The sequence below is a fragment of the Coturnix japonica genome, chromosome 3 (assembly GCF_001577835.2).
Source record: "Coturnix japonica isolate 7356 chromosome 3, Coturnix japonica 2.1, whole genome shotgun sequence".
NCBI lineage: Eukaryota > Metazoa > Chordata > Aves > Galliformes > Phasianidae > Coturnix > Coturnix japonica.
Genome location: NC_029518.1, coordinates 48,953,433 through 48,979,152, shown reverse-complemented (window position 1 = coordinate 48,979,152; position 25,720 = coordinate 48,953,433). Strand labels below are relative to the sequence as shown.

The 25,720-nt window shown below is 35.8% G+C and overlaps 1 protein-coding gene across 8 annotated transcripts in view; it reads right to left on the bottom strand.

Annotated features, from left to right (window-relative positions):
• The window catches only part of REPS1 (RALBP1 associated Eps domain containing 1), a 60,541-nt gene that overhangs the window by 19,959 nt on the left and 14,862 nt on the right, over nucleotides 1-25,720 (bottom strand). For 6 of the 8 annotated variants that reach the window (XR_001554185.1, XM_015858396.2, XM_015858398.2 and 3 more), the window contains exons 2-8: nucleotides 20,856-20,979; nucleotides 17,229-17,425; nucleotides 8,362-8,515; nucleotides 3,026-3,153; nucleotides 2,404-2,566; nucleotides 2,037-2,100; nucleotides 1,384-1,538 (exon numbers count right to left, since the gene is read on the bottom strand). Coding sequence is in view for 7 of the 8 variants with exons in the window: in XM_015858396.2 (XP_015713882.1) it covers nucleotides 1,384-1,538; nucleotides 2,037-2,100; nucleotides 2,404-2,566; nucleotides 3,026-3,153; nucleotides 8,362-8,515; nucleotides 17,229-17,425; nucleotides 20,856-20,979 (985 nt within the window). In the remaining variant the exon portion in view is untranslated. Of the gene's footprint in view, nucleotides 1-1,383; nucleotides 1,539-2,036; nucleotides 2,101-2,403; nucleotides 2,567-3,025; nucleotides 3,154-8,361; nucleotides 8,516-12,041; nucleotides 12,173-17,228; nucleotides 17,426-20,855; nucleotides 20,980-25,720 lie in introns of those variants that run through there. The other 2 variants (XM_015858400.2, XM_032443326.1) reach the window with 2 other exon arrangements.

Here is a 25,720-nt window from a genome sequence, read left to right as displayed (position 1 = left end):
AACCAGTAACCTCCCTTTATATATTTAATTCAATGTACATGTTCTGGTGACAAATCCATGTCAGGTACTAAAGAAGATTAGCTGTTTCCAAAACTAGAGGCCCAGATAAAGAAAAGAAATAAATTAATTGCATAAAACACAAAAAGTTTGCAAGTTATTTCTCACCAATGCCTTTAAAAACATCAGCAGAATCAATTATCTGTTATATTTCTGTACTTTTATTTTTAAGCATAGCATACACAGCATAATAATCTTTCAGTCTTCATCAGAACAAAGCAAAATTCCTTTAAGATAAGAGGGAAAAACATTCACTACTTTTAGAAGTAGTTTTTCTTCACACTTAAAGACTACTCTGTACTTCCTGAAATTTTATCACAGCTGCCCGTGAAATAAAAATGATGCTTTTTAGCTTAATGTCCACTTTATAAAACTTTCAAAGAACTTCAGTTATATGACAAAATCCTCAACACTGTCTATACCAATCAAAGCAGTAGAAAATCAGGTATGGATGTAGGCATTTTCATGGCTATAGTTGTTTTCTTACTCCATTTCCTGACAAGAAGTTGCTTGACAATCACCTTGACATAACAAGAGAGTGGCTAGTTTTTAGATAACTGTGGATACTTCTAATATGTCTTTGCCATAGTAATGTGCTTACTCATACTGAAAACACTACAGTTGATGCTGGCTGCTGCTGAAAGGCTGAGGAGCTGAGTGAAAAAACATTGGTTTAATTATTAAAGCAATGCTACAGTATCTAGTTTAAAAGCTCCTCAATAATAGCCAAGTGAAAGTCTCTGACATCCTACACACACAGTAGGAAGGGATTCCTCCCTATTAAAATATTTAGTAAGAAGATAGAGCTAGAAAGCCACAATACTTGTACACCCACTTGTGCACCTTCCAGAGCCAAGACTGCTTAATGTTCTTTTTTTTCTAGTCATTAAATTCTGCTTTTTTGAAAAATATAGCATAGAGAATACATCAACAACAAATGGCGCCTAAAAATACACTTCCTCTAAACATATGATGGTAAGAGATGGTAAAGTAAAAAGGCTTCAAGTTTTATTAACTAATAAGAATTGAATGACTCAACATCTTCAAGAATGATAACAATGGAATTTTGAGGAATCATTTGTATTTCAAGTTAATTTCAGTACAAGTTAATTTATTTCAAGTTCCACAAAAATTCAATGTTCATTGCAAATATAGTATTTATGAAGCAGATTATAGGTATTCTGCTTCCTTTATCTGTTTGAAGATAAAAATGAAAGATAGTCAAAACCATCCTACTTTTAAATGGCACTTTTACATGTGCTCATGTCCTACCTCTGACATTATGACTTAGAACGTTTTTAAGTACTTTCAAGAAACTTATCTTACCTGTTGAGTCTTCCAAGTCAATCAGTTTGGGCATTAAGCTTTCAGGTAGCTTTTCTGGCAAATCATATCCATTCTTCCTAGCAACTACTAGATGAAATGCAGCACAGAACTCATCCAACGTCAGTGCACCATCTTTATCAAAATCTGAAAGTTCCCTAAAAAGGAGAACTTCATATGAATGAAACCAAGTATATTGCCAAACGTGTTTCTGTTGTGCTACTTGGAAGAAGAAATAATGCACCCTGTAGTTCACTTTTGCCTACTAAGCACTCCATATTACCATGAAGTACTACTCAGTGAATTTCAAAATATTTGCATATGTGTGTTTTATTTAAACTTCCTTGCTGAGACTCAAATAAACATAGGAATAAGGAGTTAATAATTTATATTTAAATGTATCTTTAAAAAATATAAAATTTCAAACCAAGTATTTCTTACTCTGAAGTGTTTACATCCCTTTATAAAGCTCAAAACGCTTAAAGCACCAACCTAGACCCATCGAAAACCATGAAAATATTGGCATAAATGTGAATAGAAAGGAACACAGTACAATAGTGAAACATTGCTTAACACCTTCTAGTAAGGAGATGGTTAGGTAACACCAGATAGCTGTAATATTTCAAAACAGCTATCCCAAAACAGACCACACTTACCAAATGTGGGAAAGTTCAAGAATAGGTAGTTTCGACTTAGTGAAAAATTCTTTAGCTGCAGATCCTGAAAAATTACAACAACAGTTTTTAATGCTTGAACCAATTAAAATAACCAGAAGACTTACAAATTTATGGTAAATGATGTAAGCTATTTAGCAAAGGTTTAGTGAAAAATGGCACTAATTTCTAGAGATGAAGCGAAAAGCAGCTTCAAGTCCTTTCTTGAATTACAGTGCAATTTACCAGAATGTTATCACTAATATGTAGTACTTTCTTTGAAATGGTATGCAAACCTAAGTACCCGACAAAGTCTTTGTACCAGAACTGCTGCACCCACAATTATATGTTTTTTTAAAGAGTAACTTACCTGGTATAAATCCATTTAGATCAGGTTGAATGGTTTTAAACTGATTAACATAATACTGCCTTTGTTCATCAGTTATTTTCCAGGGGTCATCATAACTACTTGATTGCCTACGAATTTCATTTGTTGTTGTAGCTGATGCTACAGTTCGTACTGTTGTCTGGTCCTGAAATGAAATATTTTTTCCTCAGTATTATCTACCTAAAGTGCTCTCACGAATTCTCAACTTCTTGCCTTCAAAAAGTAAAGCATAGTTAAATTTCACAGTAGTTTAAAAACTACAAGAAAAATATCAGCAGAGTGCATCTACAGGACAACGACAGGGTATTTTTGCACATGGATACAAATGGGTAGGAATGACTGCAGTTATGTAAGCAAAAGAAAACCAACACGGCACATACAAAAAGAAGCTAAGCACAAATATTTCATAATTGTCGGCATTTTTAAAAATTAGTAACTTGCAACTACATCACTTATAAGAAGTATCTGTTGGGTAAATAGCACTGAACAGACTAAGCACAGCTAAACAGTAAACATCTGCAGTGAAAAATATATATATACAAAAAAAAAAAAAGGATTGCAACCATCTGAATGACGCAAATTAAATACCAATAAAGTGTCACACCTGGACAGAAGCAGGATGCATGGCTAAAAGAGCACTGGTTGGTGGGGTATCAGCAAAACTGACCCAGTTTTCTTGGTGAGGTGGTGGTGAATGACCAGACCATATAGGATCACTAGAAGTAGATGAGCCTGAAAGTAGAAGAAATATTTCTTTTTTCAAAAAACAAAAACCTAAAAAACTGAGTAAGAACTACAGATACAGAAAGCAGCCCAAAAGATTCCATCTGTGAAACACAGGTTCCCATCAGGAAGACACACACACTTATAAAAAGGTGAAGAAAACTGAAACCAAATTGCATCAAGCTGACACTGTTGACCTCCTGACCACTATTTTGGACTTCTATATTTGGCCAAATTAAATTTGTGCTAAAAAGATGGAAGCGAGGAATAAGCTTTTTGCACATAAGTAAAATTTAAACAAAGTTTTATGTATTTGATGCCTCTTAATTAATACTCGGTGCTTTCTCCTCATTGAAATAAGTTTCTGTACCAACAGTTATTCAAAAGTGGCATAAGATTTCAGAATGCAACTTTTTGTGTGTGTGTGTGTTTTTCAGTTGCCTAAATACAGTCCAATAATAATAAAAGGCACCCAAACAGACTGCTGACACCTGACGTGTATTTTACTCTTATAAAAGTGGTTTCTAGTAGGAGAAAGATACAGGTTTTGGAAGTGATAAATTGATTATACAAAACTGTAAGATTATATTATTCATGAATTTCATCCCCTTAGAATTACTTTTACTAGAATAAAAAGCTACTGTTAACTACTCCTTTTGTTCCCTAACAAAACTTGACTTGCAACCAAAACTCCTGAAAACAGAAGTAATAAGACTGACATTTCTTTTTGCCTTGGAATTTTTCTGCATCCAGTTTAACACTAAAACTTCACAAAGACGCATGCAAAAAAGCTTTGGAGTTTCTTTCCACTTCTCTTTAAGCACAGAGCAAGCAGATGAGAATCAAACAGGTCTCCCATTTCTCCTGTGAAAATGCTACACTCCAAGTTTACTTGTGATAAAACAGCTTTGCTTCTCAGCCACTGACATTATTACCACCAAATTGTTTTTTTGTTGTTGTTCTTGTTTTTTACTCCTGTCTTAATTAATTCAAACAGCTTTATAAGTACATTTCAGTCTGTACCCCCATTTGCACAGTACTTTCTCCATGGTAGTACTAGCATAGCAACAGATACCAGTAGTACTGTAGTAGTATTGACATAACTCAGAAGTACTTCACACAAACTACAAGAGCTATTTCCTTTCTCCTTCCCTCTTCAGTCATCCCAAGGACACTTGTTTTACTGTTCTTGTTATGTAGATTTTTAGGACATAGGATGGGAAGGTTGAAGAACACACACACAGAAGAGACTACTAGTAACTCTGGACACCTAGATGTACACTGTTATGAAATAACAACAGCCAGTAACTCAATTCTCAATCATCAAAACTACATGTATTTCATATTTGAATTAGATATAATCATGTCCCAGTTTCTTCTCAAACTAGAAAAACCAGTTTGGGAACACTGAGGTAGTGGTGAAAGTGGAAGAAAATAGTCACAGAAAAGACTTAGAACAGTCAGCACTTATGAGTTGTAAGCCAATCACTTCTAAAACCTGTGTGCTTTTATCAGAGAACACCATCAAAAGCACTCTGAATAGAGAGCATGCCTAAAACTGATTATCAGATATCAGATTAGGACCAGCTGAAGAAGTCCAATGCACAATGTTTACTATAAAGACATAATTTGAATTCCTGTGGCTGCTCTTTATTCTTCTCCTGTAGCTCGAATACCACCACAATGTTAAATTCTGGAAGATTATCTGATTTCCTGTGGGATAAAAGTTACCTGTCCACTTTAAACTGCAAACATAAATGGTCTATCTAAACAACAAGCTGCTTGTGCTTTTAAATAAACTATGAGTTTACCTTATAAAAACTGATTTTTCAAGCAATCATTTGAACTACTAAGAGCTCTCCTTACCACTAATTTGTGATGGTATAAAACCAATGCAAGCACAATAATAAAATGGCTTAGAGCTCTTCCCTCACTTAATAACAATGTCTATGTAACAGGGGCTTAAACAAGGCCAAGTATCAGTTATTACTGAAGCATTAAGTAGGAGACTAAATACCATTCAGTGCCTTGCAAGCAGTGTAAGAATCATTAAGACTCTAAAGAGAGAAATGAACTCTTAATGCAATGTTCTCCATTTCTGTCCATGAAGTTTCTAGGCTGTTAATTGCATGAGTTGTACCAGAACTTCCCCCAACAAGGAAAATAAATCAGCATGGCTTGAAGATGCAAATTCTCATACACGTTCAAGACATTGAAATAAAACTTAATGGTAACACTACAGAAATCTGGCAGGGGCCCCATGACTGAACAGAAGACCTAGTCTTTTTGGCTAGTTTAAAATCATACTACAAACGTAACAAGCTACAAATGTAAATGCTCCACTCTGCTTCCAGTCCAAACAAACTACAAAATGATGAAACTTAGAACAATTTCAAGCCCCTATTCTGATATGCCACTCAACAATCACTTGAAGTTAAGCCAGGAGAAATGATTCTTTCTCCCAAGTCTCTCATGGTCAGCACCCTTCTAGATACTGAAACTGGAATGTTTTTCCTCTTCTGTAATGCCAGGAACAGGAGGTTCTAATTTCACATTAACTCTGTTTCCTTATGAATTGGATCTGCTTGGAATTGAGTTCATTTTCTTCATAGCAACTCATATGGTGATGTGCTCTAAATTTGCACCTAGAACAACAACAATACACCATTATGTTAGCTACAGGTGAACAGTATTTGCATGGCCTCAAGCCTTCTGTTTCTTACACTGCTCCCCTCATTGAACAGACTGGGGGTGTGTCAAAGACTGGGAGGGGACACAAGACAGAGGACTCAGACTAATCAGAGATATTCTATACCATGTAGCATCATGCTTAGCAATAAAACATTAAAAAGGATTGGGAGTTTAGGATCAGTCATCTTTTGCTTGGGAATTGGCCTGGCTGGTGACTGTCTTTGAATAATTTCTCTTCCACTTCTTTAACTTATTAAAGTTTTTTTTCCCCTTGAACCATAAGGTTGTTTTGGTGTTTGTTTGTTTTTTTTCTTTTCTTTTTTTTTTTTTTTTTTTGTGTGTGTGTGTGGGGGTGTTACTCTTCCTTCCCTCTTCCTCACCCCCTGAGTGAATGTATGAAGGTGTACGGTGCTTAGCCATCTACCAAGCTTAACCCACAACACCTTATGAGGGGTTCAGTTATCCACTTTATTACTCCACAAAAACTAATCTAGGAGAAGAACCAGACAGATCAGAGGCAGGTTAGAAACAAGATATAACGTGATTATTAACAGCTTTACCTTAAATGCAAATTAAACAATTGGAAGAATGAGAGATTTGGGTTTAAATAGAATTGACTGATGTTCAAAGATGATACCTAACCACGAAGTTCATTTCATGCTATGTATTAATTAGATCGAACCAAATCATGCTCACACTTGAGAGCCCCATGCTTTGAGAGAGGACCTCTGTAATCTACCATTATTCTCAGTGTTTCACAAACTATGAAATAGAAGCAGAGAGACCTGGGTTCTTATGTTTCTTGGATCACAAGTGAAATGAGATAGTCCTGCCTTAAGTCCTAGTGGCATAAAGTAACATTACCTGCAAATTATCTGATTACTCAAAAGAATCTTGTTTCAAAATAAAAATGAGTTTGCAGAAGTGATTTTAAGGTAGGTAACCAACAATCTATCTCGTTCTGCACCTTAAAGTCAGAAGAGCTGTTTTTTCTACAAAAATATCTCTTTAAAATGTAGGCTGAAGAAAAGGCGGAAAAAGAATGAAGTACTGCCTACAACAGCTGAAATTCAACAAAATACAGTGCAATGAATCATCCATTGAACAAGGATGCCAATTTTTTATTAAATATGTAAATCTAGTCCACTTTTAGCATTGGCAGAACAAACAATCATTCTTTTCCAGTATCTCCATATTACTTTAAACAGATATGTTTAACTATGGAATATAAGACTCAAGTATTTGAGCTAAATCAGCATGATATTTTTAGACTTCTGAAAATATTATCAAACAGACATCACAAAGAAAGCACAGTCGAAATGAAATATTAACATGGTATTACAACTTTACTTTTGAAGGGCAATACTGAACACTTCAATGGTAGGATTAGTTTCCATGCCTTTTAGTAGTTCTTGATGGTGCATATGAGAAAAAGGCTACCAGAGAAACTTCTATTTCATTTTGCAATGAAACCAGATCAACTAAACTTTGCAAAGGAAATAAATGAAAAGCAAACCAAGAAACTGAATGCTGAAAAATCACTAACAGCACATTTGAACAGTTGGACTAAAGCCTTAGTGCATGTGCAATGAGCAAACTAATAATATTTATTTTTGATTCTAAATTGACTAGCATATACTTGAAAATAATATTCAAAACAGTGACACCAACCCATGCATAAAACCTATTTAATTTCTAAGTGTCAGTGAAGATACATTTCATTTCTTTATTCAACCAATTACAACAGAATACCTGGTCATCTCTGAATGCTTATAACCATAAAAGTCGGATATACTGAATGACCATCTTGGAAATCCTGAAGCTGAAAGCAACAAGCCACACCTCAATCTGAAATTTTATAAAATGTTTCATTTTTGATACTCATAAATATGTCACATTAGTTACTATTACTCCACTATTCCCAAGTGTATTAAATTGAGCAGATAACAGAAAAAGAAATAGAAATCTTCATATTTAAGATTCTAAGGGAGAAAACTTTGCCACAAAACAGTGACACAGTAGTGAAAGTCTTCACGTTAAATGAACAGAACAAAAAAGATTAACCTACAGAGAAAACAAATCATTACAGTAGCTTCAGCTATGTTTATATAAACTTTAAAGAAAAAAGAAAAAGTTAAGAGAATTAGTTATTCCAACAAGTCATCTGATCCATCAGAAACATAATTTAAATAACACATTATCTGCCTCCTTCCTTTGTGCTCCCTGTATCTCTGGGTGTGCTGGCAGTTACTGTCAATAGGACATCAGCTTCATATTACAACACTTCAATACTCTTCCCTCCCTCCAACCTAAGCATTTCCCATACCACGCTGAAAACCAGATCTGCCATAGATAACATACATAAGGCCACAGACTCCACAACGCTGACATCAGCATGAAGATCTGAATCTACAACTGAGTTTCCAGGATTGGAAAACAGAAATACACCATCTTAAATTCATTAAATATTTTCTAAATTTCCACAACTTTGGGTTATGGTCAAAGCATGACAGAAGACATTTATACCTGGTTGTGCTTCACTAAATGGAGCCCAAAAAGGCCCAGGTCCAGCAAGAGGTCGTTCATTATTCCCTCCGCTGGGATGGCGGTTGTGCTTCCTCCATGTGTGTGGAGAGGTTGGTGGGGATTGCTGTGGTGAAACAACTGGAGATGTGGACTCCTAATAAAACAAAGGAACTTTTAAAGTTTTGTACGGTTTAACTAAATATATAAAAACCTATTTATAGCCATAATTTCTAGAAACAATAATCATTATAGTTAAAATATACTTGGATAAGGAAAAACCTTAGCACTTATGAGGGAACAGATGTCAGGTACGGCATGAGTAGCACCAGACACATTCATTAAAAAAAAACACCACACAACTGAATCTACCACATCCTTAAGCAGGCATTCTCAGGATAACAGCAATGCCAAGTTAACTGACATAGTTTCAAAGGAAACTTATTCAAAAGACTCATTTTCACTTGTGATAGAAGTTACATTTGAACCCAGATCTCAAAAAGAAAGTTATTTACTGTACAAGCAATGATCATACCTAACTGACATCAAGTGATTCATAATCCAAATTATCTTCTTTTAAAAAAGAAATCAGAATTAATCACTGAGAAATATAGCAGACATTATTTTTAAATGTGCAAAAACGTATTTTTTCCCAAATAATTATGCCATTTGTGATATATTTCTTTGTTATACAAGTTAGAAGGTAGTTCTGTCCTAATTTTAGGGATTAAGATTTTCTTTAATACTGTATTGTTCTATCTCCCCCCTGAACACACAGGAAAATAGAATCACATATATATCAGTTCTCATTAGTCATTCAGATTACCAGATAATTCCAAATGGAAGGAAATCATGAAAGAAGTAAATTTAACGAAGTGAAGTACTTATATCATAGCAAACTAATTAAAAATTACTTTCTATACTTCTCAAGTTAATCTGGTAGGTGAAAACAAGTACAGCAAGAAGGCAAGATTCAGCTCAGAATTTCCTGGGAAGTAGAAAGAAAGCTAAAAATCTCGAGATCTGTTACAGCGGTAGACAAAAACATGCGTTTGGAACTCTTTTGCCTGACATAACCTTTATTTACCTTTCCAGTTCACCCACAAGGTACACATCGTAAATATTTTCAATGATATACTAACACATGTGAATACATTCGATAACATAACTGGTATTAGTTTCAAAGACAGCTATCCAAACAAACTGAAAGCCACATGAATATAACCAGGAAATGGCTTCCTAAAAGCTGCTAATACGCTATCAAGTACTACAGAGAGATTGACTGTAGGTTTCCACACGATTCCCCAAACCTCATTTACTTTGCCAAATATTCAAAGGCCATTTTGTCTTATAACAACATTCCATCTATAAACGTCTAAAAGTCAATGTGCCATAAAACTAGCTTTTCTCCAAGCAAGGTACATACTAAAACTACACACATTTTATTCCAGAAAGTGAGACAGTCCAAAAAGACACAGAAGAAACACCAAAGCAGACAAACGCATAATAACCTACATAAAGGAAACTCACTCATTACTTCTACTAACTGGATGTGAACATCTACTTCGGACATACCACCCTCGTGAAGCGGCCTTGCCCTAAGCAACATGACAGCTGTCACTATTGAGCCACAATGCTTAAGCTATCATAAATATGATCTTCAACTTATTCTTCTAAACATTTGTTTTCCATGCAATTCTATAGAGTAGGTAATGAAGGTAAACAGATCACAAGGAGCAAGAGAAGCATAATGGTTAACCTTGTTCTCAATGTTCCCATCAACATTACATCAGAATTATAAACATCTACATATTTTCCACAATTAATCTGGAGCTTCAGCTCATGGACTTCAAAACTATTAAACAGAAGAAAATACACAAATAAATCTGATGTCAAAAAGCTTCTGCAAGGACTTGCCATATCTTCAGCTTCATTATGAGACATTTCCAAAACATGTTCAACCCATTTAACATGTTACATCTAGAGCATAGAAAGTTCTGCACAAATGTGTGCAAGATCTTCTTTACAGTGAGGGTGATGGAGCACTGGAACAGGCTGCCCAGGGGGGTTGTGGTGTCTCCTTCTCTGGAGAAATTCAAGACCCACCTGGACGACTACCTGTGTGACCTGGCGTAGGGAACCTGCTTTGGGTCGGACTCAATGATCTCTGAAGGTCCCTTCCAACCCCTATGATTCTGTGATTACTATGGCATCATCTTACCCCTGTGCAATCACAGCCCCTTCCACACACCACTCCTCGCAATCATTGAGCTAGCTTAATAAAAGCCTAAGGCATCTGAACACCATTAAAATATCTATTCTGTATATAATATATATATATATATAAATGACTTAGCCAAAATACTGATGGTTTGATGCAAGAGTGAAGAAGGAAGATGCAGGCCAGGAAAGACCAAGAAAGTAGAACCATAAGAACATCAACTCAGATGCAATGGTAGTCATGGAAAAAATGCACTGAAACAAACTACATACAGGTTAATTCACACTTTTTTTTTTTTTTTTTTAAAATGTGTGTGTACTACCAGGCACATACATGCCTTTGTAGTTGATAAAAATTAGCACTTTAATACACTTGTGCCTAAGAAAATGCAGTTCGTTGTACAAAACTTCTGCTTTGATACTGCACCAGACTTCCAGCTTTAGTAAACAGGCTTCATCATAACAACCTCTGTTCCTCAAATGTAGTACAAAGTCAAACTCTCGAAACATGCAGTTTATGAGAGCACATGCTGCTGTTGAGAAGATGGTACACTCATTCTCATCCATCCAATCTATTAGTAAAGGAAAACTAATCTTAAAAGCCTGAAATACCCCTGACTAAATTTTCTCAAGACCATTATGTTACAGTACCTACCTGGAGCACTCTTCCAAATCCTAGTATGTAACAATTGCAACAGATGTGTAACTCAGGACACTGATAACTCAGTGGCTCAATTTCATCATGCTTAACAGAAGTTACCCACCTAATCTCTTCGGTAACTTCAGCAATTTTACCCATCTGCATACTATAGTCAATGTATCATTTGTTAAATAAGCCAATATTAAAATCCTATTTTGATAAACTGTTCTAACACTTTCATAGCAATTCCATTAAAACATTTAAAACAACATTTAATTTCTATCCAAACAAAACTCAATAAAATCAATAGTAATTATAACTTTCTGCTTCCTACTATTTTATTCATTGCTACATTATTTCAGGAAAGAGATAAGAGATGCAAATAAAAGCAAGTTGATATAAATAGTTAACCAACATCTTAACATTAAATCAAAACAATAAAAACATTCTTAATATATTACTAAAAAATAAGGTTACAGTTAACAAGCAAAAATCAAGTAATTAATCTTAAAAAAAAATAAAAATTACGTTAAAATAACAAATTTAACCCAAGTTGTTAAAAAAAACATGATTTTTGTTAAACTTGAATTACTAAAAACTATGAAAGACTTTAACTTGGACCTTTTTGGAATGATGAGCAGTAACTAAAAACAAGGTGCTAATCAAAAAAAGGTGTTATAATATATGGTTCCAAAAGAAGAACTGTGGTGAATGTAAGTCAAACTGGTGTAAGGCAACACAATACTGTATTAAACCAACACTGGAGTGATCTCAACCTCAAAAGGAAATTGCAAGCATACACGAGTCAAAAGGGATTATAAACCTTTTCCTGGATCTCACACCTCAGGCCAGAAGAAAGCCTCCTAAGGAGAATTCCAGAGACAATGAAGCCAGACATGGTATCCGAAGGGTAGCTCTAAGGGTGCTGTGGTCCAGGTCCTGACACCACACAGCCTGCATAAGAGTCAGGGAACAGATCCATTATGAAGAAAGATAATGCTAGAGATGGTAATCGCATTGCAGAGCCCATGATTTTGTAATCAGCTAGTATTTATATGGAAGAATAAAGTAGTTCAAGATTCAATGTGAGCTTCTCTACGTGAAGTGCTATACATTTTTTAGATTGGAATGTGTGGTTCAGCCAACTGGAAACTTGTTGGACCTCAAAAGTCTGAAAAGTTTTAGTTTTGAAGAGGGCAACTAAAAACCCAGAGATAAATGGAGAGGAGATAAATCACAGCACCAGAAATTTTGCTCAAGTTTTTTCAAAATTTTTGAGACTAAGAATTGTGCTGAATTTAACCTGGACACCGGTATACTTCGTTATGGTGCCATACAAGATAATTCTAACAATCTGGTGTTTAATACAAGAATCTAAGTTGCAAAAGAAATAGCTACAGAATGAACCACATTAGCACGAGAACCATATGACTGAAGTGAATTTTCTAATAGGGCTGCTGAAAGACTGTACTGGGGAGTGACCTAACTTGATAACACAGGTAAATGCTTATACACACTAAGTAATATACTAATGTATTTTGACAGGAAATGTGAAGGAGGCATTATAAGAATAGACTATTTTGAGGACAGAGGTAACTAAGCTCTCAAAATTTCAAGTACAAAACAGTTTCTTAAAGAGTAGAAATTAATAGTCAGTGAATAATGAGAAGCAATCAATTGAAAGTAGAAGACTGGATGCATAGCTCAACTGTCAGACCACTATTATGTCAAATATGACAGATCTGCTTTTTCTACAGCTGCAAAGATGTATGAGGTGAGAAACTCATCAGATGTAGGAAGTAATTTATGAAATAATACTTAATATTGGTGAGATCTCATTTGAAACTAGAACTGTAAGTCTGGTCAGGCAATTTCAGTGAGAATAAATTCAAACTGAATTAATGGAAAAGAAGGATTACAAGGATTACTGTGAACTACTATGTTAAACAAAACAGATCTCAGATTTTGTCAAGCAAAATGAATCTAGAGGGGAATACAATGGTTTTCTAATAAATCCTGGTGATGTTCTGCAGGAAACACTAAAATCAAAGTTGTTAAAATAGCAAGTAATAACTGACCTGAGGAGAGTTAAGTGGGAATTCTGAACTCCCACTAACATTCCACCATATTGCCATTAAGATGTAGGAACAGTTTTCCCCAACAATGCCAGTGCAGATGAAATGTCTGTTTTACAGGAGAATCCCGACTGTTTTTTAAAAAGTAATTATCTATTAGAATTGCACACAACAACAGAGGAACAGTGATTTTCTAGACAAGGAATCACACAACATTTAACCTGACCTTCAGTATATTTCAGCGTGGTGCCACAAGAGAGAATTCCAACAACTGGGATACTAATACATAAATCTAAGTTGCAAAATAACAACTCAGTGACAAAAAAGTTTTTTTTTCCAGCTTTATGTTCCTAAGCAATTTATTTAATACCACATATTCTTATCTGGAATTACCCGTTTAATCTACTAAACAAAATTTAAGAGAAATGCTCTATTGGCAAAACTTAGAAAAATATCACACAACTTCCCACGTAGTTACAAATGTTGAAGTCATCCAGTATTTTGAGCTGCACTGATGCAGCAATAGCTCAGCACAATCTGGCTTTTTAAGTGGTATGCTTAATGCACATATAAGGAAGATGTGTACCTTCAGCTTTTTATTTTCATCTGGACACAGCAATGTCTTACCTTATAGCATTTGCTACATACAGTTTTTAGCTGCAAGAGCCACTACCAATTCAATCTAGTTCCTGCCCTTCCTGAAAAAAGGCTGTAAACTAAGCAAGAGTATCCTAAAGTGGTACCTGACTCAGTATCTGGATCACATTTAAAGTCACCATATAATTACAAGCTTGTTGATTTTAACAACAAAATGCAAAGCATGCAAAGGTAGCATCTAACAGACTGATACTGAGAGCATTTAGTCATAGGTAAACTAGTTTCAGAAGAAGGAAGCAGCAGAATTGTTTTGATTAGGGAGTATTATTTCCTATGAGATGGCTTTCAGAACATTTATTACTCCTTTAAAAAACGTGCAAGAAGCATCAACAGGTCCTAAACTTTCTAGGCTTTAAAAAAACAAAAATGCACAAGAACTCGTCAGAATCCAGTTTCACAAGGTTGGCCTAATTTAAAAGCTTAGTAGTATGGCTGCCATTACCCACACAGAAAAATATGTATACAGTCCATGACTAACATAACCATGTGAACAAAACCGCTCATACAGATGTGACAGTGACAGCAGAAGTTTTGATCTGCTTGCTGTCTATTTGGCAACAAGAAATTACACCAGTAGAAAAACCTATTTCCTCCCAGTGTTTTACATCCAGTAAGGTGTATAATCAACACACCCTCTAGTTAGTACAGGTTTCTTCCATTAGTTGTCTTTACTCTTAGAATCAGTTCAGTAGCTTTCATGACAGCTGAGTGTGACTTCGGTCATCTACTATTCATGCCAGCAATATTAGAGAAGATACAAACTTCTGGCTAATGCTCCCTTTACATAACACCATTATAAACAAAAAAAACTCACCGCAGAAATCGCAACAGAAAAAACAACGTTCCTGCATTTGCCCTGTGCTTGTAAAAGAAACCTCATTTGTAGTTCCTGTCTGGAAACAACTTTGCTGTATCTGAATGAAGCTCCGAATAATGCACTGATAATAACACTGCCAAAATAATGCATCAATAGAGAGATAGTATTCTATGACTTTTAGCTCACAAAACCCTAGGTGAAATTCTTTTACATAGGCTACTTGCAATTAGGAAACATTAATCTGTGTGACATTTCACAATATAGGAAATGGAGCATGAATGTAACCATCTTTCAAAGATCAGAGCCAAGTCAGCACACGATTTCACATAAATATTTTGGTCAGAAATCAAAGCACTTTGAAGCAGCACATATATTGCTAAAGCCAATATACAGCTTAAGAAAAAAAAATGAAATTAGATTTCAGAGTCAATACTAGAGTATCTAACAGCTAAGTGACAAGCTCTATAAGTGAAGTATATCATCTCAAGACACTTAAATTCCCCCAAAAAGAAAAGTGGCCTCTAGAAAAATGACTTGCTATAATTTACTTCTCAAACTTCAGCAACTTCTATCTTGAAAAAGATGGCGCGTAACATTGGCTGGACCTCCTTCTACATATTTCAAATCTAAGCATTATCTCCAGGCAAATACAACTCAATCAGCACTTTCTAGAAAAAAGCCCTCTAGTCATTTGTTAATCTTCTGGGGGTAAAAAGCAAAAAACAAACAGAAAACAACACTCAAACAACTAGTATTTATATGGTTATGAGAAACCTGGGGGGGGGGAGAGGGGTACCAGTCCCATTCTCAGTCAAAGGGGATTCAAATCCTCTGTACCCCTATAACGTACAAAATAAACATTAGACCAAGATTAGGCATCTTGAACAGATTTGTTATACAGTCAGAAATGTAAGAACCAACAGAAGATGCAGTTTTATAATAGGGTACAAAAATCAGACAGTACTTCCCTGATGTTCTGAACCATGAATACTTAAAACTGCTCTAAAACAACTCTATTTTTAGCTACATTTACTTCAAGAGACTTTTCTGGGATAGATCTCTCAAAGCACTTTACACAGGGTTTCTTTACTTTGACAATACCTTGCACAGAGATACCAGGCTGCTTACACAAGTCAAAATAGCAAACTGAAATTTGGATCCTTATACAGCTTTGTAAATACGTGGCCTCTTTTGTCAGAGGTTGGAAATCTCAAACACTACATTATGTTGCTTTGAAGTTACACCAGGACAGATTTCTGCATTAAATTTCAGTCACTTGCTAAAACTCAAAAATGGATAGAAGCATACAGGTATTAATACAATCAACCTAAAATCCCATCATCAGATAAATGTATTGTGGACTTCTCTGGAACTGTATTTCAAACACACATCCCCAAAGCCAAACATAAACAAGCTATCTTCAGATCTACTGGAAGAGCTCATATCATTACTGTCTCAATTTCCAGTTTGGAAGTTAGCGATAACCACTGACTATGGATGTTCGCTGCCAATTTATGTTTTGGTTTTTAACTGGGGAAGCCTGGACTATTCTAGAGTGATTAATAAATGTTTATAAGTGAATTCTTTTACTCATATATATATATATGAGTATATATGAGTATATATATATATATACACACATACACACACATATATCAGGGCATTCAACAGCTGTGCACAGATAAAAAAAACACCCAGCAAAACACAGTATTCAAATGTAGCATCCTTACTTTGGTAAAAAGGACTGTCACAAAAAGATTTCCCCAAGGAAGGAGAACATAAAGAGTAAATAAAGAAAGAATTGTGAGAAGGCACAAAGCCATAAGCCTGTACAGTTTTCTTATATTCAGATAACCTGAAGGTGAGAGAATCAGTGAGCAAAAGGAAATCGGTTTTCTCATCATTATAATACAGTGAAACACTACACAAAAACTTTTGTGCATCTGTTATTTCTGGCTCTCACCTTATCTACTTAACAATAAAAATCCTGAATAACAGCATGTAAGGCAGAAAGAAGTCATTATGAGATTTTTCTAAATAAAGTATTTCAGGTTTAAAGGTATGACAGCCTAGACTAAACATCCAGTCTTCCATGGCATTCAGTAACACTGCTGTGAAGACCAGGAAGCTGATGTGAACTCTGATAAACTAGGCAACAGTATAATAATGATTACAAATTGATAGTTATCATACCCTACACATCTCTTCTTTTTTTCCTGTCTCAATTATCACCAATATTTCAAACATATAAGAACGCATTAAAAAAATACTTCCTACACAGAAATATTATAAAAGTGTATGTAGTATTTATATACATAAAAAGCATACAATGTGCATGTATATATTTTTATTTTTAAAGAAACTACATTGAAAGTAACAGAGCTCAGAAACACTATCAGACTGATGCCTATGAAGCAAATTAGTGGTTAAGAGTCCCATTTAATCTTTTAAGTTAATTTACCTGTTGATCAGTTGATGTACGTTGCTGAACTGCATCATGGCTCACAGAGCCTTTTTTGACTTGTATCCTGCCAGGTGGAGGAGGAATCACACCTGAATAAGAAGCTGGGTTATCAGCATCTGAAGAATACAAGGCCGCGTGTCTTGATTCTTGTTCATTCTTTGACACAACAAATCTGGGAAGAGGGAGGTCCTTCACTGTTTTAAAAAAAGAAAAGAGACAGCCATTTACTATATAGAACTGTGAGCTTTAAAACTAAAATATGCACTTTATTTTGTAGCTGAAATTTCATATGTGCCTCAATTACTTTGATACCAAGACAGCTGTTATCACCAACCTCTTCTAGTCAGAAAACAGCAAATGCCTTTTCTGCATCACAATTCTGCAGGAATCATGTTTGTGTACACCTTCCTATAAGAAGCTAAACTACTAATGTTGTACTGTATGTTGTTTTAATGGGATACAACTGGGAATATTCTACTATTTTATTTTTTTAATGAACACCTAATCTTCTACAGAAACTTTCTACCAAAAACAAACAGACCCAACAACCAGAAGGTCCTTAGCTTTATGGTTTACATCTATATAGATGTTCTGTTTCCCACTGCTTTCCCACTTGTACCATTTTTCTGAACCCCAATCAGATTTCTCACTAATCCATTGTGAATCAAAATAAACTGAATTTGCCACACAGATGACTCATCTTTGCTGCGTTGGAAAAGCAATTTACAGTATGGGTCAAATTCAATTCCTCCCATGGATTGCTGTATGTAGACTACATAGAAGACTAGAACTTCTGATACAAGGGAATTCTATTTTCAGTCTACTGGTTGCTCCAACATGAGGCTTTGGCATGAGGTATTTAGTACTATCTCACAAAACATCATCCAAAGCTCAACAGGAACAGAAAATACATCATCATCATCTTTAAAAACAAGACTAGATAATACAGATTTGTTCTTACTGTACTACTAAACTTCTAAATGGCAAGTGAAAAAAATGCCATTTTTCACTTCTTTTCTGACTTTTCCCCATAACAGCAGAAAATCACATTTTAACATTAGTTATAATTCAGAAATCCATGAATTATAAATGATACAGTAGTTATTAATGGAAATATGACCTTAAATTAGAAAACTTTATAAAAGTTCACTGTATTTCTCAAGACCACGTCTTTTAAATATTTTCTTCCACCAAAACCAGGATTCTATACTTAGAAAACAAATATTACTTCTGACCAGATACTGCTCATTAACGTCTCAATTTTTAGCTTACTGGAAGGAAAATTTGCTGGGATAGCAAGAAAAGAACACACCAAGCAGCCAGACTTAGAAGCTTGTAGTATAAAAATTAAAGCCAGTATTTTTAGTAAACTACGGCTGTGTAATCATAAAAGCACTTGGTTAATTGAAAATCAACTGGATAATAATTATGTTGAATGGACTTTGAACCCCAAATTTGACTCTAGTCTGCACTCAGCAATCCACATAAAACCAGCATCCTGCCTGCTAAAGAAAAACACAGAGAACCAAAGAGCAAAAGGAAAGAGAAGGGGAGAAAAAACTTAGAATAGTGAAAACTATTTAAGACAATCACTGAATAAAAAATATGCAGAGTATACAGAGATAAATGTAGACGTCTTGAAGTAAAACCTTTATTTCACTTTGAAGAGAAAAAGAGCATAAAGGACAGATCTAACAATTCCTCTTCAAGCCTTCCTGCAGAAGGACTGTGGATGGAACCCTGCTGACCAGATTGCTGAACCATTATCAAAGGAAGATAACCCATGCTCAGAATCATTATGAGTCTTTCAGCCTGCTGTATTTTAGCTATTTAGTAGCTGCAGCAAGGTCTCTTGAACTACTCTACGAGCAAGGACATCACAGAGATGACTAGAACCACTGCAACCAAGGCAACAGACAACCAAAGCTAAAAACAGCTATGGTAAAAATAAATGTTCTGTCGATTATACTTGTCGTATTTAGTAGGTTTGGAACAAGTGACAGAAATTTCTTCTAGAAGTCTAGAAACTATTACAAGTATTTCTAGCTCTGCAATAAATCAAGGAAACATATTCCATCACACAGATTTCAATTTTCATATTTGAGAATTAATTGTGTACTTTCCTTTTGATTCTTTCCTTCAAATTTCTTCTGATATAATCCAAGTTTTGTTTTGTTTTGGGTTTGTTTTTTTTTTTTTGTATAAAAAATTCAGTTAAGGTACCTTACATAAAAATAAACCAAGCACTGAAAGCACTGAAAAAAGTTAAATACAGAGATTAAAGTATTTGCCTTCTTTCATGGCCATTTTATGAGAAATCCCACCATTGCTTATCAAGTCTCAGTTTTATCAGATATTAAGAATTGAACGTCCCTTTCTTTTCCAACTCACTGATTCTAGGGCATTCTGCTACAGTTTGCCAAAGCCTTTGATCTTTGGAACATTCAGCTCCAGAACTAGTGAAACAATTTATAAACGTGGTGGTTTATGAGCAGAAAGGAACTTCAATGCTAGCGAAGTGTTGAATAAAATCATGCACATTTCCAAAAAGTTAGAAAAAAAAAGAAAACATGAAAGTAGTATAAACTGTTTGTAGAAGCCTATAACAAATGTAACTGTAAAGCACGTGACAATTCTTTACTCCTTTATAAGACTGAAGTATTTGACAAAGCTATTAGATAATTTTTACTGTATTCTCCTTACTTGGCTTAATCTGTATTCTTCAGAATAAAATAAAGCCTAGGAGCTTTTAATAATATCAGTAGACAAATTCTACTACAACATGAATTCTGGAGTAAGATCTACTACAGTATTCAACCAAATTCAAAGCTGCATTCAGAAACCAAAAGCTGGGTCATGTAATTGCTGCAAAAGGCTGCTGTGGCTTATAAACCATCATCTTCCTAAATCTTTTGCCATCTCACGGAGCAACATGGACAAAGATCTGCTTACATCACTCTGAAAGCTACAGCAGAGCCTCAAAGCACTTTGTGCTGTTCTGAACATTCATCCTCAAGTGAGTCTCTCCTATTCCTATTATCCACATCACACCTGACCCCTCAGAAACAACAGCTGTTCTGTTTGATAAAGGAACTTTTTACACATGAAGCTTTTTAATTAAAAAGATCTTAAACCATTAATCTTGATATTTGGGCTACAGAAGGGAAAAAACTCAGAGCAAGTGGAAAGGAATGCATCTTTGGAAAAGTTTGCATTTGTTACTATCAAGGTTCCAAAATCTCAGCATGTACAAAAGCACGCAAATGTTACATTCCTCTTCTCCTTCAAATTCTCATTGCTCCAATGAATACTTGATTCAGAGTGTACAGTGCACAAGTTATAAAATAATAGTCCATAGAATTAACTTGTACTTAACCCAACAGTCAGTAGTATTTGTCCACTTGGCCCATGATAACAGGACTTACCTCAATGAAAAGGAGGTGAGGTACCTCATCTTACAGTTACTGCTTAAGAATAGACTGCCTTAGTCTCTCCACAACTGGTATTTTTAGATTATCAACATGTACAGAAAGACAAAACCACATTAATTTACAAGATTACTCTCCCAGAATCTGTAAGTGAAGTACAAATCAAAACCCACCCACTCTCCCTCCTTTGCTTTACCTGTATTTAAGCTTTCCACTCTTAGAGGGAGACCTGACTGGGCCACAGCAACGAGTTTCAAAGCAATATAAAATTGACTTCTTCCAAAATAGCCAAGTCTTGTTGCACCACAGAGCTCCATAATCTGCAAAGAAACACAGTTACTTCTATAAGGAAACTTAAAAACACAAATTGCTCTACAGAGGCAATATCATACAATCAAAAGCAACATGTCTTGCATTAAATGATCATAACAACTTCATATGGAATCCCTGTATGCTAGATGACAAGACTTAAAAGCATATAATATTCTCCACAGCCAGCAAAGGTTCCAAGTCTAAAACTGAAGTTTCCTTCAATTTTCATTTTTTGTTTCTTTCACCTCTTTTTAGAGGTTCTACATATTAGATAAGAAAGAACAGAACACACTAGCTGCTGAGGGTCTTCAAAAAAAGGAAACTCCAAAAACCACACAACCAGAAAGCCCATAAGAATCCTATTCCGCTACTAGCTATTACATTAGCAGCTATACCGTCTTTGTTTCTTAAGTAACTGCTACAGAAAAAGGAAATCTGCTTTTAAAAGTGTTTTAACATTTTTAGAATAGTGATGATTGCCAGATGTAATTCAGAAACTCAATGAGGATTTTCAAGTAATCACCATAAGAAATTGAATAGCACATCACTGATCATATTAGAGAAATGGTACTGTCCCTCATTTCTGTCTGAAAATTTCCATGAATATGTTAGAATTTATAAAAAGTGAACATTCTAGATTATTTCAAATGCTATCTTCTAGACCAGTCTGATACATCTGAAATAGCTCAACTGCTGACTGGCAAAATTAACCTATAAAACACTCATTCAGAACACAATGAAGTATTTACCACCATTCACGGTATTTGCCATTCAGAGAGACCTAGACAGGCTCCAGCTGTGGGTCCAGAAGAACCTCATGAGATTCACAAAAAACAAGGGCAAGGTTTTGCAACTGGGTCACAACATCCCCCACTATCCTAGTAAGCTTGTAGACAAATGACAGCCCTGCTGAAAATGACTAAGAGGTACTGGTGGATGGCAGGTTGGGTATGAGCCAGCAATGTGCCCTCGCAGTCCAGAAATCCAATCATATCCTGTGCTGCAACAAAAGAAGCATGGCCAGCAGGTCACAGAAGGTAATTCTGCCCCTCTACTCTGTGCTGGAGAGACCTCAGCAGAGATACTGCATCCAGATGCAGAGTTCTCAGTACAGGAAAGACACAGACCTGTTGGAGTGCATCCAAGGGAGGGTCATAAAAATGATCTAAGGGACGGAACATCTCTACAAGGACAGGCTAAGAGCTGGAGCTGTTCAGCCTGGAGAACGCTCTAAGGAGACCTGATGCCCTTGGTGATACACAGAGTCAGGCTGGACATGTCTCTGAACAGCCTCATCTAGCTGGAGATATTGCAGGAGTGTTGGTCTTACTGGCCTTTAAAGGTCCCTTCCAACTCAAATGATTCTATGATTCACATGTACACAGACACACACCAGGACAGGCAGAGAATGCAGAACCTGAGGTTCTTCAAATAAGTGCATATAGTGTCATATCTCATTTAAGAAATACAGCACAAAAGTGATGTTATCCTATTCCTCTTTCTTCCCTGTGTGCTATGTAATACAAAGGTGATCCTATATCTTTTGTTGTGAAATTATACAAATATTGGTCCCTCCCAAAGGCAGCCATGATTTCAAGCATGCTGACCCCACTCCCCCAACCTCAGGGGCCTGCAAATTTGATACAGGTGCATTCCTGCTTCGGAAGGCCACTAGCAAGATGTTAAAAATCCCAAATCAGATTAAGTTCAACAAATATAGAGCAGTCTCATCTAGACTGTAATGATTCGGATGAGATACAACAATCCTGTAGGACACCATCATGAAAGCCTTGCTGAAGTCAAGATAAATGACATTATTGCTCTTCACCCTTTACCCAGTCCTACTGCCTTTCCATCACAGCAGCCATCTGTTTGACAAGTATCATTCGTGAATCCACACTTGCCAATCCCAGTCATAACTTTCGCTTCCTGTGCCAAGAAATGGCTTCCAAGTGGACTTGTTCCATAATTTTCCCAGGGACCAAAGTGTAGCTGATCAGAATGAAGCTCCCTGACCCCTTGTTCCTTCTGAAGATGGCTGCAACACATCTTTTTCCAGTCTCCAAGTCCCTCTAATCTTTACAACAGTTCAAAGATAAGAAAGCAGGTGTGCAATGACACTGACTTACTCTCACAGTATCTTTGGAAGCACCCAGTCCTACCAACTTGATACGTAACCAAGCTACTCTAGGGAACCTGTTTTAGCAGAAGGGTTGGACTAGATGATCTCCAAAGGTCCTTTCCAACCCCTATGATACTGTGGTATTTTTTGAGACATCCATCTTCTTACACTACTACAAGTTTCTTCTTTTGAAACCATTCCCAGGCTCAAAGGTCTGCAAGAAGTTGACTGTGATGGTAATACGGAGAAGGCACTGAGAATCTCAGCATCATTTACACCAAGTGGCACTAATTCCCCCCTCACCCTTCACATCTCAGCACAGTCATGTCTCCAGTTTAGCAAATCTAGTCTCTTGATATATCTTCTCAGTTTCCTAACTACTGTAATGAACATTTACTAGGCTTAAAAAAAGTTCTCCAGAAAGAACTTGCTCTCATGAGAAATGGTTCTGAAGGACAGATGAGCTCACTGTTACTTTTTATTGGCAAACTGTAACTGACAAACAGTTAACATTTTCACATAGCAGAAAATGAACCATGAGTTCCGTGAGGAGTTAAGACTGTATGCTGCTGCACCACTGCTGAAACAGGAAAGACTTCAATCATTGCGCAATCAAGCACAGGTTTATTAACTAAAGAAGTTGCAAAAGGCCCAACAAAAGGTTTCTCGGGTATTTCCTTACCACGCACCAGGATTCTAGGACCTCATGAAAATAAGTTGTTGTGAAAGCTGTCACAGAAAGGATTGGAAAGCTGACGACAAAGACTCAGTCCCAAAGCAGTTCCTGGAGGATCAGGAGGTCTATTGCTGTGCACAGAGCTTATAAATCCTTCTGAACTGAAGCTAGCAGCATTAGTTAACTTGGATATGTCTGCTTCACACATTGTCCTATAGCACCTGTGTTATTTGTGTTTTCCCAATATAGCATTCATGAAGTGTGATGTCTGGACACAAGTCAACAATTTTTTTTTTACGGCTCATTAATTAAAATAGAATAGTTCGTACTTCAATACAGTATATTAGTGTCAATACATTAGAATATCAGAAGATCCATATGGGAACAAATGACAGTAAACTGGCAAGTGAAAGCCCAAAGAATAAAAACTTTAAGGCACGAACAACGGAAATTGCCCATACTTGCCAAAGGCTGAAAAAGCACTATGTTTAAATAAATGGCTGAATTAAATCAGCATAGACTCATTAAGAGATAGCACAAACAAAACCAGTACAATAATAAATTATTGCTTGGGTTTTTTTAAGTATATTTTGGAAGACTGATGATTACCTGTGTACTTAACTATAGCATAAAAAAGCTCGCTGATCCAGTGATCTAGTATTAGCAGACGAATAACTGAAGAGAATCTGGAAAAGCCTTTTATGAAAGGAAGCAGTGACACAGGTATTTGGAGCCTATGCAGTCACTGGGTAGTATTGGATTTTGGCAGTTCAAAGTCAGTGGCTGGACTAGAAATAGTTGTTTTTGGAGCTGGTCAGCATTGCCAGGTTGAAGAAAAACTCTTCAGCTGAAGACTGGATTAATAATTAAGCTACAATGGCAGTAAGTATTAGAGAAGAAAGACAAGCATGGATTCAAAGGAGAGAAGGGCAGGAGAATAAATTTAACTATCATGACAACTGAAAAACGCTCAAGATACAGAAAAACAGAATGCCCTCATGCTGCTGAATAAGGAGCTATCAAATCCTCTCAAAAAAGCCAAAGGAGATCTCCCTTTAAAAAAGACTGCAACCCAATCAGATACGTGACCCATGGTCGAGTAAAATCATTAAATGCAAATATCTACCGAAGACCCATGAGCTCACTGACTACACGCTTGAACAAACCCAGAACAGTCTACCTATAATCTCCTCAAAGGAGGATTTAAATACTCACCAGGCAGTAAGCTATACTTGACAGGAATAAAAAAAAATATATATATCAAGGAATTGCTTCTGAGATTTGTTTTATTTTTAGGAATTTCATCTTCTAAAAACTATAAAGGATAAGGATTTTCCTAAAACACTCCAAGAAATGCAGAGTCATCTTCAAGACAAAATGCTCTATTATTGTTTTCATCTCATTGTAAGAAGATCCTGACATGGCACTGTTGCAATTAAGCAAATGAGTAGCAACAACTTATTGAAGCTCTGGAACTACTTGAAACTGTTGACACAAAAACAGGGTTGTTTTTTATAATTATGAAATTGCACACACAGTCCTTTTGCATCCTGCAAAGAAATAACACCTACATCAGTAGCATTAGGAGCTGGGACAGATCAGACATACATAGGAAATGGTATGTTGACAAGAAACCCCTTTCCAAGCTAATCTTCTAGAATTTTTACAGATATAAAGTAAGAGGTCCTTAGATGTGGAGATGTTTGTTAACAGGAAAAAAAACCCTAAAAGACTAAGAACCTTTTAAAATTCCAAGTGAAGTGGAACAAATCACATCTCTATCAAATGTGTTAAAATGTACTTTTCACAACTCAGACATGCTTTCTGGAAAAGTCCTCAAGATTATCACAGTCCCTTGCCCCGAGGCTGTTTTGCAAGGCAAATCAAGCCCACAATCTGCAAACTTTATTTATATAAAAGCACAACCATTTATAACTTCTTCAATGGTAAG